The sequence below is a fragment of the Anomaloglossus baeobatrachus genome, chromosome 1, assembly GCF_048569485.1.
Source record: "Anomaloglossus baeobatrachus isolate aAnoBae1 chromosome 1, aAnoBae1.hap1, whole genome shotgun sequence".
NCBI lineage: Eukaryota > Metazoa > Chordata > Amphibia > Anura > Aromobatidae > Anomaloglossus > Anomaloglossus baeobatrachus.
This window is the reverse complement of record NC_134353.1, coordinates 56,221,518-56,239,442: the sequence shown is the minus strand read 5'-3', so window position 1 is coordinate 56,239,442 and position 17,925 is coordinate 56,221,518. Positions and strand designations below refer to the sequence as shown.

General features: G+C 39.9%; 1 protein-coding gene and 1 long non-coding RNA gene across 3 annotated transcripts in view; one reads left to right on the top strand and one right to left on the bottom strand.

Annotated features, from left to right (window-relative positions):
- Positions 1-471: 471 nt before the first annotated feature.
- Positions 472-17,925, bottom strand: part of FGFRL1 (fibroblast growth factor receptor like 1) — a 245,675-nt gene continuing 228,221 nt past the window's right edge. For both annotated transcript variants that reach the window (XM_075346793.1, XM_075346794.1), the window contains exons 4-7: positions 15,495-15,575; positions 11,120-11,404; positions 8,905-9,258; positions 472-6,122 (exon numbers count right to left, since the gene is read on the bottom strand). In XM_075346793.1, coding sequence (XP_075202908.1) covers positions 5,722-6,122; positions 8,905-9,258; positions 11,120-11,404; positions 15,495-15,575 — 1,121 coding nt within the window. In that variant the 3' untranslated portion in view covers positions 472-5,721. The remainder of the gene's footprint in view (positions 6,123-8,904; positions 9,259-11,119; positions 11,405-15,494; positions 15,576-17,925) is intronic.
- LOC142304558 (uncharacterized) lies at positions 4,238-11,105 on the top strand. Its single transcript, XR_012753220.1, has 3 exons — positions 4,238-4,291; positions 10,759-10,808; positions 10,950-11,105. It is a non-coding gene; the product is annotated as an uncharacterized LOC142304558 (long non-coding RNA).

The following is a 17,925-nucleotide window of genomic DNA, read 5'->3' as shown; positions in this document are numbered from 1 at the left end:
CCCAACGACATCTCGTTAGCGATGTCGTTGCGTGTAAAGCCCCCTTTAGAGACTCCCGTGCTTCTGTAACACTATTTCCGGGGCCGTTCATTAACTTCATGCATATTCACTGCTTCCCCCGCCCATCAGGAGTTCCAGCATCTGTGATTGGTTGCAGTCAGACTGCACCCCCACCCTGTGTGACAGCGTGTCTGGTTACTTGGACTCACACATGCTGTGTGCCTCTATAGTGATGTAAAAATAAAATAAAAAAAATTGGCGCAGGGTCCCCCCATATTGTGATACCCAGCACAGATAAAGCCCACGGCTACAGGCTGCAGCCCCGAGCTGTGCACTTATCCTGGCTGTGTATCAAAATAAGAGGGACCGCATGCAGCTTTTTTTAAAAAAAATATTTACATTAAAATGTTTGAAACTTTAATTATAGGTTCCATAATATATGGTCGTTGTAAGAAAGAAGAAGCCACTGGGTTGTGAACCATAAGCAGATTTTATGAAAGCTACACATGGCACATTTTTATACACATCTTACTATACAAAAATGTATAATATACACTTTTACATGTCTAGATGCAAAAATAAAATAACCATAAAACAAAACATAAAGGGAGGAGATATTACAGAGATTATCAGACATTGAGCTTCATTAGATACAACAGGAACATTCTAACATTTACAAAAAAAAGCAAAAACAAAAAAAACAACAACTTTGTGCTATTACCAAAAATAAAATCTTATAAAAAGATAATAATTTTGCCCAGAAGTTGGGATTATTATTTTTAACTGTACAAACACACCTAACATAATTAGATGAATATTTCCATGTTTTTTTTTTTAATGTAGACTGAAGTGTAGTAAAAATTTTGCCTCGTCTTCGCTACTGATTTTTAGGCTTTTTTTAATTGATGCTAGTCATAGACGTTATCTAAAGATCCAAATTCAGACACAAAAATTTGTAATTTTTTTTCCATATTTAGTTAATTTACGTTTTAGTGATCCTGGTAGAGCTGGTGGCATTTTTTTGCCGGATCATTCGGGACTTGGAGGTCTTATTTCCACCTTGTGACGAATGGACCTTGTCGGTTTTCTCTATTTTCTAGATGAACACTACATGAATCAACTGTGTCTTGGGGTTTTGGTAACCCAACATGGTCTGTTTCCACTCTGGGACTCACTTATCAATCCAAAGCAAATAGGTTATGACCAATCCCTATGTTAGTCGAATTTCGGAATTAGTAAATGTAGAGTGTTGCGCATGCGCAAGCACTTCTCCATTCACGTCGGTCATGAAACAGTAGCAGTAAATCCCTACACTACGGATAGGTGTGGGTCTTAGAAGTGGGACCCACATTTTCAGATATCGAAAGAGGTTGGCCACTACTTTAACACTGATGGCCTATCTTTAGGATAAGTCATCAATGTCTGATCGGCCGGGATCGGACACCCAGCATCCCCACCGATCAACTGTTTTCTGTCCCAGCAGTGGCAGAAGATGGCTGGAAATGCTCAGTTCCGGAGCTGCTCCGTCTTGTGATAGCAGCCAGGACTGTGTACTGCACATCCGCCTTCTATTGATTTGAATGGGAGGCAGAGGTGAGGTACCCAGTTGCTATCAGGAGACAGGGAATCTCCAAAACTCGCCACCGGCACTGATAACAGCTGATCAATGGGGGTGTCGGACCCCGGCCGATTAGACATTGATGATTTATCCTATGGATAGGCCATCAATGTAAAACACTTATTTCTAGAGCAGATATACACTGTTGCAGAAACATTGTAGTGTGAACAGCACCAGAGAAGAGTTTATTTTGCTTACAGCAGGTGGAGAACGACCGCTTTAAGTCATATCTTATGAATTTGCCATAAATACCTGATGGGAATAACCCATTACAAAAAATACACTCTTTTTTTTTCTTTGTACCATCTATACAAGGGATGATACATGAATATATACTTTACGATCTCACCCGTCATCCTGGTGCTGCTCTAATACCATGACTAAATGGTTACTTTCAGGCTGTGTTCACATTATGCAATCATGATGCATGATTTTCTGAAAAAAAAAATGGTTACAATTTTTTTTTCAGAAAATAAGAAAGAAAAAGGTATCATTAATGTACCGTGTGAACACATACAAAAACAGAGACATCAGACACATGGGATATGATATATATGACCTTCAGTTAGACATCCTTTATGAATTCTATTTGTGTTTGATGGATTTAGAATATTGTAGATATTGATGAAATGTCACAATTTATCAAATTCTAACTACAGATAAATTAGTGCTATGTCTTCATTTTCTAAAGACCAAATTAGATAAATAAATAGAACCTCGGAGCACCAAATAGAATTCCGTCGGAATGTCGGCCGTCAGAATTGTTAACTGCGGAGTAAATCTGTCTGCTTTTAAAATGGAAAACATCTTTATTAATTTATTGAAATTTGGTCACTAGGTGGAGCAATTTAAAATCAGATACATTTGAATTTTTTCAAAATAATTAATGTGAAAAGTAATATTTTGCCTTTATAGAGGACACGTCTTAGAAATGACCATGGAATTTTTTTTATTCTAAATATACCGTATATACTTGTGTATAAGCCGTCTTTTTCAGCACATTTAATATGCTGAAAAAAAACCCCTCGGCTTCCACTCGAGTGGAGGTCTCACTTCCGAATTATAAGGCGCATTTTTGTCCCCAAAAAGCAGGGGGGAGGAATGGGGGTGTGTTTCATAATCCGAATAAAGCTTACCGGGTCGACGCGGCGAAGCGGAGTCACAGGACGGAGGGTCGGCGATGCTGTGGCTCGGGGGTGTTGTGGCGGTGTTGCAGCTTAGAATGGTCGGCAATAATGGGGGCTCATGGGTGTAGCGGTGGACGCCCTTGAGGGTTACATGACAGGTCAGTAATACTTTGGGTTTGGAGGTGTCGGGGATACTGCGGACTCAGGAGTGTCCTGGCAAGCACCATTGAGCCTGCCGGTGGGCTGCGAAGTCCATTGAGTCTGCTGGCGATTGACTTCAAGAAAATGGCAGAAGTGGCGCATGCGCAAATTGAAATCCCGTCTCTCCGATATCTCAATCTGCGCACGTGCTCCTTCCACAGACATTTCTTTTGAAGTCTATGGTCTCAACCTACGGCAGACTCAATGAAGCCCGCCACGACACCCGTGAGCCTGTAGTATTGCCAACACTCCTGAGCTGAGACACCACCAAGCTCAAAGTATTGCCAACCTTCCATGCTATAACCCTCCTAAGCTGCAGAGACCCTCATCCTCCGAGCCCGCAGCACTGCCGACCCAGCCTCCTGAGCTGATCTACCGCCACTGCCGGTGAGCTAAGATAAGACACACTAGGATTATAAGACGGACCTCTATTTTACCTTAAAACATTTTTTTCCAATTTTCCTTCTCAAAATTTGGGGTGTGTCTTATAATCTTAAGGCTACTTTACACACTGCGATATCGGTCCCGATATCGCTAGTGTGTGTACCCGCCCCCACCTGTTGCGCGACACGGGCAAATCGCTGCCCGTATCGCACAACAGCCGTCACACCCGTCACACATACATACCTGTCCGGCGACGTCGCTGTGACGGGCGAACCGCCTCCTTTCTAAGGGGGCGGTCCGTGCGGCATCACAGCGACGTCACTGAACCGCCGCCCAATAACAGCGGAGGGGCGGAGCTGAGCGGGACGTAACATCCCGCCCACCTCCTTCCTTCCTCATAGCGGCCGGGAGGCAGGTAAGGGGAGCTTCCTCGTTCCTGCGGCGTCACACGCAGCGATGTGTGCTGCCGCAGGAACGAGAAACAACCTCGTTACTGCTGCAGTAACGAGATTTGAGAATGGACCCCCGTGTCGCCGATTAGCGATTTTGCACGTTTTTGCAACGATGCAAAATCGCTTATCGGTGTCACACGCAACGGCATCGCTAATGCGGCCGGATGTGCGTCACGAATTCCGTGACCCCAACGACTCCGCATTAGCGATGTCGCAGCGTGTAAAGCCCGCTTTAGGCTTATACTTAAGTCAATAGGTTTTCCTAGTTTTTTGTGGTAAAATTAGAGCCCTCGGTTTATACTAGAGTACATCCGATATACTTTTTAACTCAGATATGGTCAATTTGATAAATGACAAAAATGCCCGCGAGGTCGGCAAACACATAAATTTGATCCTTATAAAATATACTTTTTTAACCAAATGTCTTATAAAGCTTTAATTTTTTTTAGGAATGAGGGGGATATTCTGTACAAGATTGTCAAAGGAAGAACAAAGAAGTAGGCATAAAGGTAATCCAGAATTTGTGATCTATTTAACAATGACAATAAGGGCAGTGTAAAGAATCTGAAAACTTAAAAAAAAAAAAGTACCCCCTCTGCCCTGTACCGAACTCTTTAAATGGCCATTTGGGAGTCACATTAGGAATAAACATACAAAATAAAAACAAAAAAAAATAAAAATTAACATTTTGTCGAAAATAATATTTTACATAGACATTTTTTTTCTGTTTAACAAAATAAATTAAATATACATGGCTTTAGTTTAAAATCTATATAGAATTACACATTTTCTATAGTCACGAAATTGCTGTATAAAGTCTGTACTCGATATAGTCTTGATTATAAGGCTTTTGTTTTTCTCAGACGGTGAAATGTTATTGCTTTTATTAACTGTAACATAGTTTTTTTTTTCTTGAAAATACTCTTTAAGAAAAGTTTTATCCACATTTTTTATCCTAAGCGGTTTGGTTTAGGGAAGCCACACTATGGGTCTTCCAGTTTCTACTGTGCTTGATCTTCTATAGTAACAATGATGTCCATCGAGAAGATGCGGGAAGTCTAGGTTTGACTTGACTACAAGGGTTTTTTTTTTAGGGTAGGCACTTTGGAGAACATCGGCTCACTCAAGGAACTATTCTCCGCCGTTGAACATGCTAGCTTATGTCTAAAGCTAAAATAAAATACTGCCTTTGTACAAGTCAGTCCATACTTCGGTAGACCTTTCGCGAAGACCAAACGTTGACTAGTACCTAAAGCTTGGCCAACCCAAAAAAAGGCAAAAATGTGACAACTGAACTAGCGAGCTCGAGTAACCTTGAATACTGCCTTCATACAAGTCAGTTCATAATTCGGTAGACCTTTCGCGAAGCCCAAACGCTGACTAGTACCTAAATCTTGGCCAACCCAAAAAAAGGCACAAATTTAGCGAGAACTTGAGTGACCCTAAATACTGCCTTCATACAAGCCAGTCCATACTTCGGTAGACTTTTCGCAAAGCTCAAATATTGACTAGTACCTAAATCTTGGCCAACCCAAAAAAAGGCACAAATTTGATAATTGAACTAGCGAACTTGAGTGACCTTGAATACTGCCTTCATATAAGCCAGTCCATACTTCGGTAGACTTTTCGCGAAGCCCAAACTTTGACTAGTACCTAAAGCTTGGCCAACCCCCCTTCCCCGCAAAAAGGCACAAATGTGACAACTGAACTAGCGAGCTTGAGTGACCTTGAGTCGTATACGGCATCGATGGAGACCGGCGCTTCGAAAAAAAGTACAAAGACAAACAAAAACAGCAACAATGTCCCCGGTTTCTCGGAGAGTCTATCATCCTTCATGAATCCATTAGTTTCCAACATTTTCATGTCTACTGGCAGTGTAGGCCGGACCAGGCAGTCTTTATTTTTTGAGGTACCGCAGAAGAAGAAAAAGTCTAGCAAATTAACACTGATAGTGAATATGTTGATGCTGGTGAACTTTGCCTTCGACATGAGAGTGCGTATGGGTATGGATGTCCGTGTAAATCTTTGGGTACATTTTTGAAGCCACTCCGTTGGCCAAAATAGGTCCTTGTGGAAGTAAATGTTGCTGTTGAGCAACGTACTCCTCGTAGTTTATGGAGGAGATGCAGTCTTTGTCCACCATCTGCGGTATACAGACTCTCGGCTGCGGTCTATGGACGACGGCAGCACTCGGAGGAGAACATGGTTTCCTCTTGGTTTGGCAAAGCCATAGGAGAATAGTTCCGAATATGAAAACCGCTCCGGCTGGAACCCCGATAATCACAGGCCAAGGGAGACTGCTGGGTGACATGCTCACAGGTGCCGTGGGAGGCTTCGGATCTGTAGAGAGAAGAGGAAAAAAAAAAGTTTTAAAAAATGGATGCATCTGATTAAAACCAGAAAAAAAAGAATGAAAAACAGATGTGAGGCAGAACTACTGACTACTAGTGCTCAACGGGTTTTTGATAACACAGCATCTGCCAAGGAGCAACATGCGCCGCCAGCAAGCGAGGCTTTGTTGTAGGTGTCCCATTAATGTCTTAAAGGACAAACAGTTAGCTTTTGTTCTTTTTTATTTTGTCTTTTCCCTCATTTTAGTAGAATAAACCTTCTCCGGCCACATGTGGTTTCCAAAATACCATCGCTCAGCAGTGAGTCTGGCTGTCTGGAGCAGCTCCGATATAAAATGTGGCTAATTGTCACTAATACCGTTCTCTAATGTCAACAAGCCGGTCATTTCAACTATTCAACTATGCCGTTGGTTTGCAAAAAAGTATAGCCTCCCAGATTCTGCTGTGCCAGATGACGAGATGGTCACCCGGGTCATTCACATACAATAGCAGATAATTGCCCGCTCATTATTGGTCCTTCCTATGCAATTTCACTCCTTGTGCTCATGTGCGGAGCCATAATTAGGCACCTATAGGCTTTTATTGGGGTCCTACTGTATCCCTGTATTGATACCATGTTTATACAGAGGTATCATTACTGCTGGGGTATCACTGCTTCAATACACTGAGCCCCAGATGGCAGCACAAGGACTGTATTTAGCGTCATGATGCTCATGGGCATGAGCATGTGTATGAGCATGTGAGGCTTTAGTCTAGACTACGGCACAGCTTTCATTGACATGGATAAAGCCTCCTGCATCATCTACATAGTTAATCAAAGTCTAGTGCTTGCGCAGAGAAATCGCCGGCTCGCGCATGCGCAGTTTTCTCTGCCTACAGTGGGCAGAGCCTAAAACATAAGGGCGCATGCGCAGCCGGTGATGTTTCTGCGCAAGTGCTAAACTTTGTCTGACTATGGAGATGATGCAGGAGGAGTTATCCATGTCAATCAAAGCAAGAGGATGGTGATCAGCAGCGGAGAGGAGCGACAGGCGCCACAGCAAGGACGGCCATTAGACCGGACTGGCCACATACAGTAGGAGTCAGGCTATGATAAAGGTTTTTTGGGGTATACAGGGGGAATCAAGGAATAATAAAGTTTTTTGAGGGTGTACAGGGGGAGTCAGGGATAATAAAGGTTTTGGGGCGGTATACAGGGGGAGTCAAGGGATAATAAAGGTTTTGGGGAGTATACAGAGGGATTCAGAGGATAATAAAGGTTTTGAGGAGTGTACAGGGGGAGTCAAGGGATAATAAAGGTTTTGGGGAGTATACAGAGGGATTCAGAGGATAATAAAGGTTTTGAGGAGTGTACAGGGGGAGTCAAGGGATAATAAAGGTTTTGGGGCGGTATACTGTGGAGTCAGGGATTAATAACGTTTTTTGGCGGCAAACAGGAGGAATTAGGGGATAATAAAGGTTTTGGGGGGTAGACAGGGGAAGTCATGGGATAATAAAGGTTTTTGGTAGTATACAGGGTTAGTTAGGGGATAATAAAGGTTTTGAAGGGTAAACCTGGGGTGTAAGGTGATAATAAAGTTTTTTGGTGGTTTACAGGGGAAGTCAGGGGATAATAAAGGTTTTGGGGGGTACACATGGGGAGTCAGGGGATAATAAAGGTTTTGATATTATACAGTTGTAGTCAGGGAATAATGAAGGTTTTGGGGGGTAAATTGGGGGTGTAAGGAAATAATAAAGGTTTTGGGGTACACATGGGGAGTCATGGGGTTAATAAAGGTTATTGGTAGCATACAGGGGGAGTTAGGGGATAATAAAGGTTTTGGGGGGGTAAACCGGGGGTGTAAGGGGATAATAAAGGTTTTAGGGTATACAGGGGTAGTCAGGGGATAAAGGTTTTGGGGGTAAACAGGTAGAGTCAGGAGATAATAAAGGTTTTGGGGGTATACAGGTGGAGTCAAGGGATAATAAAGGTTTTTCGTAGTATACAGGGGGAGTCAGGGGATAATAAAGGTTTTGGGGGGTAAACCGGGGGTGGCAGGGGATAATAAAGGTTTTGGGGGCATACAGGGGGTGGCAGAAGATAATAAAGGTTTTGGGGGCATACATTGGGAGTCAGGGAATAATAAAGGTTTTGGGGTGGTATACGGGGCAGTTAGGGCATAATAATGTTTTTTTGGGGTATACAGGGGTAGTCAGGGGATAATTAAGGTTTCTGGGGGTTATACAGTGGGAGTCAGGGCATAAAGGTTTTTTGGGGATATACAGGGGATAATATACATCATTATGGAATGCAGCACAGGCGCTGCTGAAGGTGGTAGTCTTTGTTCAAAAATGGAAAAAAATGGTGACAGGTTTCCTTTAAAATTGAATGTGTTCTTAGGATATAACATATTATTTAAATCTTATTTGTGGTTTACATGTATTACATAGATGTAAAAATTGCAATTTTTGTATTTTTTATATTAAAAAAAGAATAAAATAATATAAAAAATGATATTTAATGCAAAAATCTGATTTAAATGATACTTTTTTTGGTTTAAAAACACATTCCCTTTAAAGGAGAACTCCAGTTTGAACAGTTCATAAAATTCCACATTCCAAATGGGCGGAGCTTATATACTTCCTGTTTATAAGGCAACTAACACCCAACTAGTGTGGGTGCCATCGGTATTATAGGGAGAGTGCACGGCGTTCTCCCAAATATCACTCCGCAGGATGGCTGCCTCCACAGTGCGCAGATAAAATCACCTTTCACATCAATTTCGGCTTACCTGGTAGTACGGTCAAAAATGCAATTTTAAAGCTGTATCCCATTGTGTTGGCGCCAAGGCAGATATACATCCCAGCATCCTCTTCTTTTGCCCGTGTGATGATGAGTTTATTCAGGTAAGAACCGTCAGGCCGAGACCAAACATCTCCATTAGGGAGGACGATAAATTTCTGGCCACCGAAGTCGATGGTGGAATTGTATTTGCTTTCGGAGCCGTATTCGACCCTCTTCAGCCACTGGATCACCGGCTTGACGTCACTACGGACCTTACACTGGAAGGATGTTGTGCCTCCGAAATCCACGGTGGTGTTGACTGGGTGGTTACCGGTCAGTATGGGCTTAGATTTTGTTCTCTCTGAGGGAGAAAAAGGATTTGTTAAGTTTGTAGTATTACTGGGATATGGTGAGGTCAAATCTACAGCAATTCTGTCTCGAGAGATCAGTTTCACGACAGGCTGTAAAATGAGGCGGCTTTAAAAGTATATGCTTTATGGTGACATCTAGTGGCCAAAAGGAAAACTAAAATACATTACAGTTATAACTTGCCTCTCAAAAAAGTCTAAAACTGACCACTGCGTAAAAAAAAAAAAAAAATGGTCTTCACCAAAAAATTAAATGGAATATAATTCAATTTCTAAATTACAATTCTTAGTATTTGCACTCTTCCTTAGCGAGTACTTCAGATTTGCCTCAATTGTAGGTAACAACTCATATATATATATTTATATATATATATATATATATATATATATACATATATATATATATATATATATATATATATATATACACACAATTAATTAATTTGCAAATATACATTCATGTATATAATATATAGTGTATTATATATATACACTGGTATATATATATATATATATATATATATATAAATTATTGAATATATAATTTACATATAAATATATATTCAATAATTTATAATATATGTATAATTTATTATGAATATATATATATATATATATATATATATATATACATACACACTGTATAGTATATGTACTATATGTTTGCAGCCTGAAATGTGGAAAAAGGTTGAAAAATTCAAAGGGGCCAAATACTTTCGCTAGGCACTCTTATATAATAGCTATAATGATAATTTTATATATATATATATATATATATATATCATAAATATTTTAAATATAAATTATATGTATATATAGATTATCTATATTAAATAACTACATATACAATATATTATAATATATATATATATATATATATATACATATACACACACACACACACACACACACACACACACAATACGTTATGACAGTTAGATATGAGTATTGTATATGTATATATATATATATACATATATATATATATATATACATACATATGCATATATATATATATATATATATATATATACATATACATATATATGTATATAAATATACATATATATATATATATATATACATATACACACACACATATATATTATACTCTACTGGCCAAATTAGTTGTCACCAGCATTATTGTTGTTCTATTTTTTATTTTATTTAATTTTGTTTTTTTATTCTTTACATTTTATATTTAATTTAGTTTTATTTCACAGGGGGAGGTATCTAAACCTGATTCCAATATTTCCTAACCAGTCTATTAATGAACAATGTGAGTCAGACATACATTTTAAGAAACATATAATTTTTGCAAGTTTTTTAATATATTGATTCACAGCTGTCAAGCAAAGTATCTGGCAGGCTCCCCGGTTAGGAGAACTAGTCTTCAGTTGGCCAATGTCAAAAGTTTCCCACCTCGTAAAAGTTTTCAATTTTTACTAGCTGCTCTTTGTTATTTTGTTATATCTTCTATTACTCCATTGTAGCCTCCTGACATCCAGCCAAGAAGTCTCCAGGAGCCGATAGAAGTCGTTAGGTAAGACGTTAGGCCTGGTAGGGTAGAACTTATTGTATCATGGGTTCTGATACAAGGAAAATGCCAAATCTGACATGGGGATGAGGGTTGATTCATTTTCCTGTCTGTGCTCCTGGTTTTAGTGTAAACACATGTTTTTAGTGTCTCTACACAGCTGAATGATGATTACTACCAGATGTCTCCTCCTTTCCGAGATGAGAGCACCAGGCTGGCCAGCTCATGTGCTTCTCATCACCGCTGATACGGAAGAGGGAAGAAAGGTGCCAAGAAAATCCTACTGATATCATCGCTATGGCAGGAATGGTACTTACGGATAACTTCCACTTTGTAGGTTGCATTGATCTGTCCGACTCGGTTGAACACTTGACACGTGTACTTGCCGCTATCATCTGGCTTCAGGCTCTTCAGATTTAGCGTCCACTTCTTCTTTTTGTTCTCACCAATGTCTTGAGTGGTCAGTGGCTTGTTGTCCTTGAGCCAGGTGATCTCCGGCCTAGGGTTCCCACTGGCAATGCATTTTAGACGAACAGAACTGCCCACTGGACGGGCAATGACTCTTTTCCTCATTTTTGCCGGTTGGGTAAAGCGAGGTCGGACTGTGAAGACAAAGATGAACATAAGTAAGAAAATTAGGTTAAAATTAAGGATCACTCTTCGTGGCTGATTGTAGGCTATGAAGATATTCAGAACACCAACTAAATGTAGTAATTAGGTCCTAAAAATTTGGTGCACTGTCCAAAAAATCAATATCAACGTATTTGTCTTTGGTGCCCAATCGTAGCAAAGCCACTACCATTCCCACCAAAATGGGAGTTGTCTTCCTCTGTCAAGTTCTTAAAAACATTACTGCATCAATGACCCAATTATTACAGCTACTATAGAAACTGCCTGTCATGGGGTGTAAGGGGATAACAGGGGGCCGTGTTTCCTAGACAGGCCCTCAAGCTTGGAGGCCCTAGTTGTCCCTAATCCCAGAGATACCTCTAACAGTTAAAATGTCTGGGCCACATTCCTTTTCATGCTCTTGGCAAGCTTTGATCTTATACCCCCAGAGGAGGACCGGGATAGGAGTGGTTGAATCCACACATATAGACAAAAGGGTAAGCCAAAAAGTATCACACAGCTAACCCACACGGAGATATCAGACAATACGTGATAAGGAGGAAATAAAAAGCAGGGACGAAATAACCAGACGACGAGAGGATTTCCACAGCACACCGAGCAGCACATAGATCACCAGCTACTGAAAAACAACTGTATACGGACCGGTTTAGCAAAAGCTATAGTCGACATGGGAAGATAGGCTCCACCATCTTAAAAGGGCGGGCAGTAACTGTGATAGGTCTCCCAAAACATGTGATCCAAGTGGTGACCAGCAGGCTACCAGAGATTAACTCTTGCAAGTCCGATTGGTCGATGCATGAGCCTGTCTGTGCAACTCAGAAGCACCAGAGAAGGCAAAGTGTGGAGTGTCAGAATAACTACCATGTGACACTGCCAAGGCAAATCTTCAACGTGTGGAACCTGATAATGGACCTGGCGGTAATGGTGGTCATGCTAGTTGACACCCAACTTCTCGGAAACTTGGGAGAAGAGAACTGAAAATTTTTAATGACTAATTGGCACTTCCCAAACGTTTTAACCAGTGATCGAGACATGTACTATATTTTTTCAGTGGGTGCCTAAGTGCTGGGATCGTCTTCTTGTATTAATTGGATTAATGGTAGTGTAGGTGTTCCTTGAAGTCTAAGGGGTACTTCTCACATAGCGAGATCGCTGCTGAGTCACAAGTTTTGTGACGTACCAGTGACCTCATTAGCGATCTCGCTGTGTGTGACACTAAGCAGCGACCTGGCCCCTGCTGTGAAATCGCTGATCATTACACACTGTTCTGGTTCATTTTTTGGTCATCGGGCTCCTACAGGGCAGCACACATCGGTGTGTTTGATACCTCATCCAACGACCTCGTTCACGACTCACGTAGGCGTGCTTCTTCGTTGTTTTCCATGCCCTCTCTGTTCCGATTGGTGATCGCTACTGCGTTCGGATTGGCCGCTTCCATCCCCTGTTCTGGTTTGTAGATCGCAGTACATTTCAGAGGGCTGAATTCACTTGTCCCGGACTGCGTGTCACAGCAGATCGGAATACACTCCATTCTGCTTTGGGACTGTAGGATGGACAAGGATGGAGAATGATGGAAGCGCTATTATGTTGTCTTCTCTAAAGGCAAGGCCGTCCAGTCACAACGCAGTTACGACCACCAATCGGAGCAGAGGGGGCGCGGAAAAGGCAATGTAGATGCATGCCTATGTTACTAATCAAGACTTGAATCGTGCTATGACAGGGTCCCAGCGACCGCCGTATCGTTGCTGCGTCATTGGGAATATCTGACTGTTTGACAGCTCACTAGCGACGTACCAGCCATCCTGACCAGGTCGTATCGTGGTCGGAATCGCTGGTACGTCGTTTAGCATGATGGTACCCCAAGAGCTCATGGCTAATTCCACCTCTCTAAGGAGAACGGACAGGAGCCAATTAGAACTATAGGGGCACAGTGCTTTCAGTGACTGGTGGGGGACAGGGATCTCAACACTCGGACCTCCTGATCAAAACTTTTACCATGTCACTATGGATTGGTAGTTATAATTTAACCTTTTGTGCTTAGTTTACGGAAAAATGTCCTACAAAAAAGTTGACTCATCAGAAGACGCCCTACATCCATCAGATGATTTCTACGGTCCGGCTCCAACAGCCCGAAGCCATCGGGCAAGCAATGGCAGTACAAGGTAAACAAGGACAACTCGTGTCCTACAAAGAGTCTCTCCATCCTGGTTCATAGAGTATTCCAAAATTGGAGCGGTCCTCTTAGTCCCGTTATTAATCAGTAATTCATTGGGGCCAAAAAAAGGATTCTGGATGATGAATAACACCCGTTAATATGTCCACCCGAGAGTATGAGTGTATGTAAATAAGTCAAAATTTGTATAAATGAGGCTCTTGAGCCCGGCTGTCAGATGTCGTAGTCAGCACATTGGTTACAATAACATCAATTATGCTGTTTACTTGTCAATTGGGTTTTTTCTTTTTTTTGCAGACAGATTTCCGTGGCCTGTACTCGAATACTTGTCAAAGTCAACGCCGAACATATGCTGCAAACATCCCTTCATATATACAGTGAAAGGCCACATTGAGAGGCGGTGACATCACGGGACTCAATGCCTCTCACATACAGAAGCCAAATGACCTCCGGAGCAGAAAAATAAATGTTTTTCAGGGAAAATCTGATTGGTTTTTAAGAGATGGGCAGAATCAAAGGGGCATTCATAGAAAAATCCTTACTAGACTGGAGCTATTGAATGGATAAAATCTATATAAAAAAGCAAAAATTGCAGATTATCAGATGTTCCGGATTAAAAGATACTTGATCCGAATGTATCACTCGTTTAAATTGGCCCATGCAAACAGGAAACGTGTTTTTGAAATCCAACCCATTGACTTCTATGGCAAAAAAACTGTCTCAATACTGAACCGAATGGAACATGCTGCATATAAAGGAAAAAAGGGCACAAAAAAATGCACATATACAAAAATGTGTGGACTTTGCATATTCAAAAAATATTAAATAATAATAATAATAATAATAATTAGGCAAAACATGCACATACACAAAAATATCCAGACTTTGCATATTGAAAAAAAAAAAAATAAATAATAAAGGCAAATAACGCACATATACAAAAATATGTATACTTTGCATTTTGAAAGAAAAAAAATCATAATAATAATAATAAAAATAAAATTGGCAAAAAAATGCACAATTCGTGTACAGACTTTGTGGCAGCATATAAAACATTATTTTAGAGATAAAAAATGACAATTACATATAAAAATATAAATATTAATTTAAAACGAATTAAATATATTGGTAAAGTTTTTAAATATTAAAAAAAATAATAATACGCAAAATATGAATGAGGCTTATGGGGCGACATGTTGAGGTATTAGCCATTTAAAAAGATAGTCATAATTTCTATTTTATAAACCGGACTATGTTATAATCCGGACTATGTTATAATCCAGACTATTTTATAACCCAGACTATTTTATAACCCGGACTATTTTATAACCTGGACTATTTTATAATCTGGACTATTTTATAATCCGGACTATTTTATAATCCGGACTATTTTATAATCCGGACTATTTTATAATCCGGACTATTTTATAACCCTGACTATTTTATAACCCTGACTATTTTATAACCCTGACTATTTTATAACCCTGACTATTTTATAATCCAGACTATTTTATAATCCAGACTATTGTATAATCCAGTGCCCAGAAAAAAGGATTAGTCCCATTTTAGCAAGTTATTACCTATTTAAAGTGCAGATGATAACTTTCTGATCGCTGGGCGGGGGAAGGGGGGGGTGTGGAGTCACATATTTTAAGAATGGGGCTCTGAAGTTCTCCATTGGATGGGATATTGCCGTAAATTCAAACAGAGCACTTCAGACACACATTGTCTTGGAACGTGGGGACCCCTTCAGAGGGATTCCCAGCATTGATCAATTTATCACCTATCCAACAGATAACATAAAAGGCAATTGCCCTTAAATTAAAGATTAAAAATGATTTTAGCTCATATTCTACTTAATTATAAAACCATAATCATGTCCAGCTCACCCCACTGCTTGTTGGAGAACTCTTCTAAATCTGGATTACGCCCGTCTGGCGGTTGGTTCGGTTTTCCGGCACTGGAATCATCTGAAAAATATAAATGCAAATAATTTAAATTCAAATTTAAATTGAACATTCCGTTGTCAAGGAAACAGACCTTGTAGTCTTCCCCTCATCATGTGACCTAACGGCTAAGCTCCACTTCTATAACTGTCATTTCCCACAATGCACAGCTCGCTGATATCGGGAAAATTATAGAAAATATCACAGAAATAAGTACAGAGCAGGTAAAGCAACACTTTTACAAAATTATAATTTTTATTTTATATTAAAAGCATATTTATTGTATAAAAGTGGAGTTTCCCTTTAAATGTATTTTTTTTTTAATGAACTAAACTTTAAGGGTCTAATCCCAATATGTAGTAGGTGTAATAATAATAATAATAATACTAATACTAATAATAAATAATAATAATAAATAATAATAATAATATTAGCAAATACCTCCAATTAGAAATGTAGTATAGTTCTCCTGATTAGCCATGTCTCTTACCTCATGTGCAGGTTATTACAACTTAAGTATCTTTGATTACATCCACTCATGTAGTGACAGTTAGTTGCTCATTGTTGTAACCATGGATACCTGAGGTCCTGCAATGCCCTGCACATGAGGTAAGAGACATAGCTAATCAGGAGAACTATACTACATTCCTAATTGGAGGTATTTGCTAATATTATTACACCTACTATATATTGACATAGGATCTTAATACCGGTTTACTCTAAACCATTAATACCCAGTAAGCCTTTTTGGATATGGAGTTAGACCGTATTTTTTTTAGCTAATCAGAAGCCAAAAGGGTTGTCATATAACTGTCCCCAGACACTGAGTGTTTCGCAGTCACACTTCAGACTGTTCTCTTTTCTCTGTGTCAGTCTTCACTGCTGTTCTCGCATTCTATTCATGAACCAGGAAGCTCAGGAAGGATTTTAAGACCCATTTTTTTTGTCCTGCGTTGGACTTTCTCAAGGGAGGGTGATAGCAAGGGTGACCATGGGTTTAGGAAAGCCAGCTACTTATAGTGAACAAGTGAAACCGGTGCAGAAACTTCCGAAAATGCCGCCCTTACATAGCTGGATATGACGGTGTGCGAGACAGGTGACCCAACCTGGCATCATGTGACCTCTCTTGAGAAATTCCAACGTAGGACGAAACGCGCGTCGGGTAGCCGACACGCGAATTCCAAGAACTCTACATTAAGGTATCCCATATTCTGACGCTTACTTCCATGCTCCCATATTGCACTAGCCATACCGTTATTTATTCTCTAACTTTATTTTGTTAAGTTATATTGGTTAAATTTCCAGGCTAGCTTCTATTTTCATATGCCCCAAATTTGCATTGGCTACATTCATACAACACCTATTTAGGATCCAGCATCACTCCCTCTAATTTATTAAGCACAAGGTACTTTATTTTTTTGATACTAACATAGATATCATGCAGGTCTAAAATGATTCACAATTTCTTACAATCACTCCATTTATATTTATTACCAGTACCCTTTGTATTTATTATGAATAAGCTGTTTAATACAAGTGAAACCGGTGCAGAAACTTCCGAAAATCCCGCCCGTACATAGCTGGATATGACGGCGTGCGAGACAGGTGACCCAACCTGACATCATGTGACCTCCCTTGAGAAAGTCCAACGCAGGACGAAACGCGCGTCGGGCAGTGGACACGCGAATTCCAAGAACTCTACATTAAGGTATCACATATTCTGACGCTTACAATCACTCCATTTATATTTATTGCTATTACCCCTTGTATTTATTATGAATAAGCTGTTTTATACAATAATGGGCATATATTTATCATCATTTGATATTTTACAAATTCTTTTACCTTTGTGTACTAGGTTCCCTCTGGTATTTTTTTTTTGCATATACTGTCCCAAAGAATTACCCTGTCTATTCATATTTTTTGCTTCCTCGTTGTTTTTGTCAATTTTTAATTAATTTGTGAATAAAATATATTTATTTTATATCTATTTGGTGTTTTGACTCTTCAAGGCAAGTTTTTTGCCTTTCTTGTCTAGGGGAGTCTTTTTGAGGTATATACATTTGCATACAGGCACCTATATATGTAAAGCGCTGTGGAATTAATAGCACTATATAAATGAAAAAAAATAATTATTATTATTATTATTTAGGGGATTTTTTGACTATTTAGTATCTGATAATGTCAGGGAAGGGGCTGGGGGACGAGGGTTTACATGCAGCTTCCCCCCCTTCCCCCACCCCTGCACTTGGGTTACCAGAGTGCCCACCATCGACATATACTTCCAGCATGTGACTGGCATTCCCCACCACCACTTGAGCGGCTGCCAAGCCTTTGATGTGAGCCGTAAGGCTCAAAATCTATTTGATCCTTT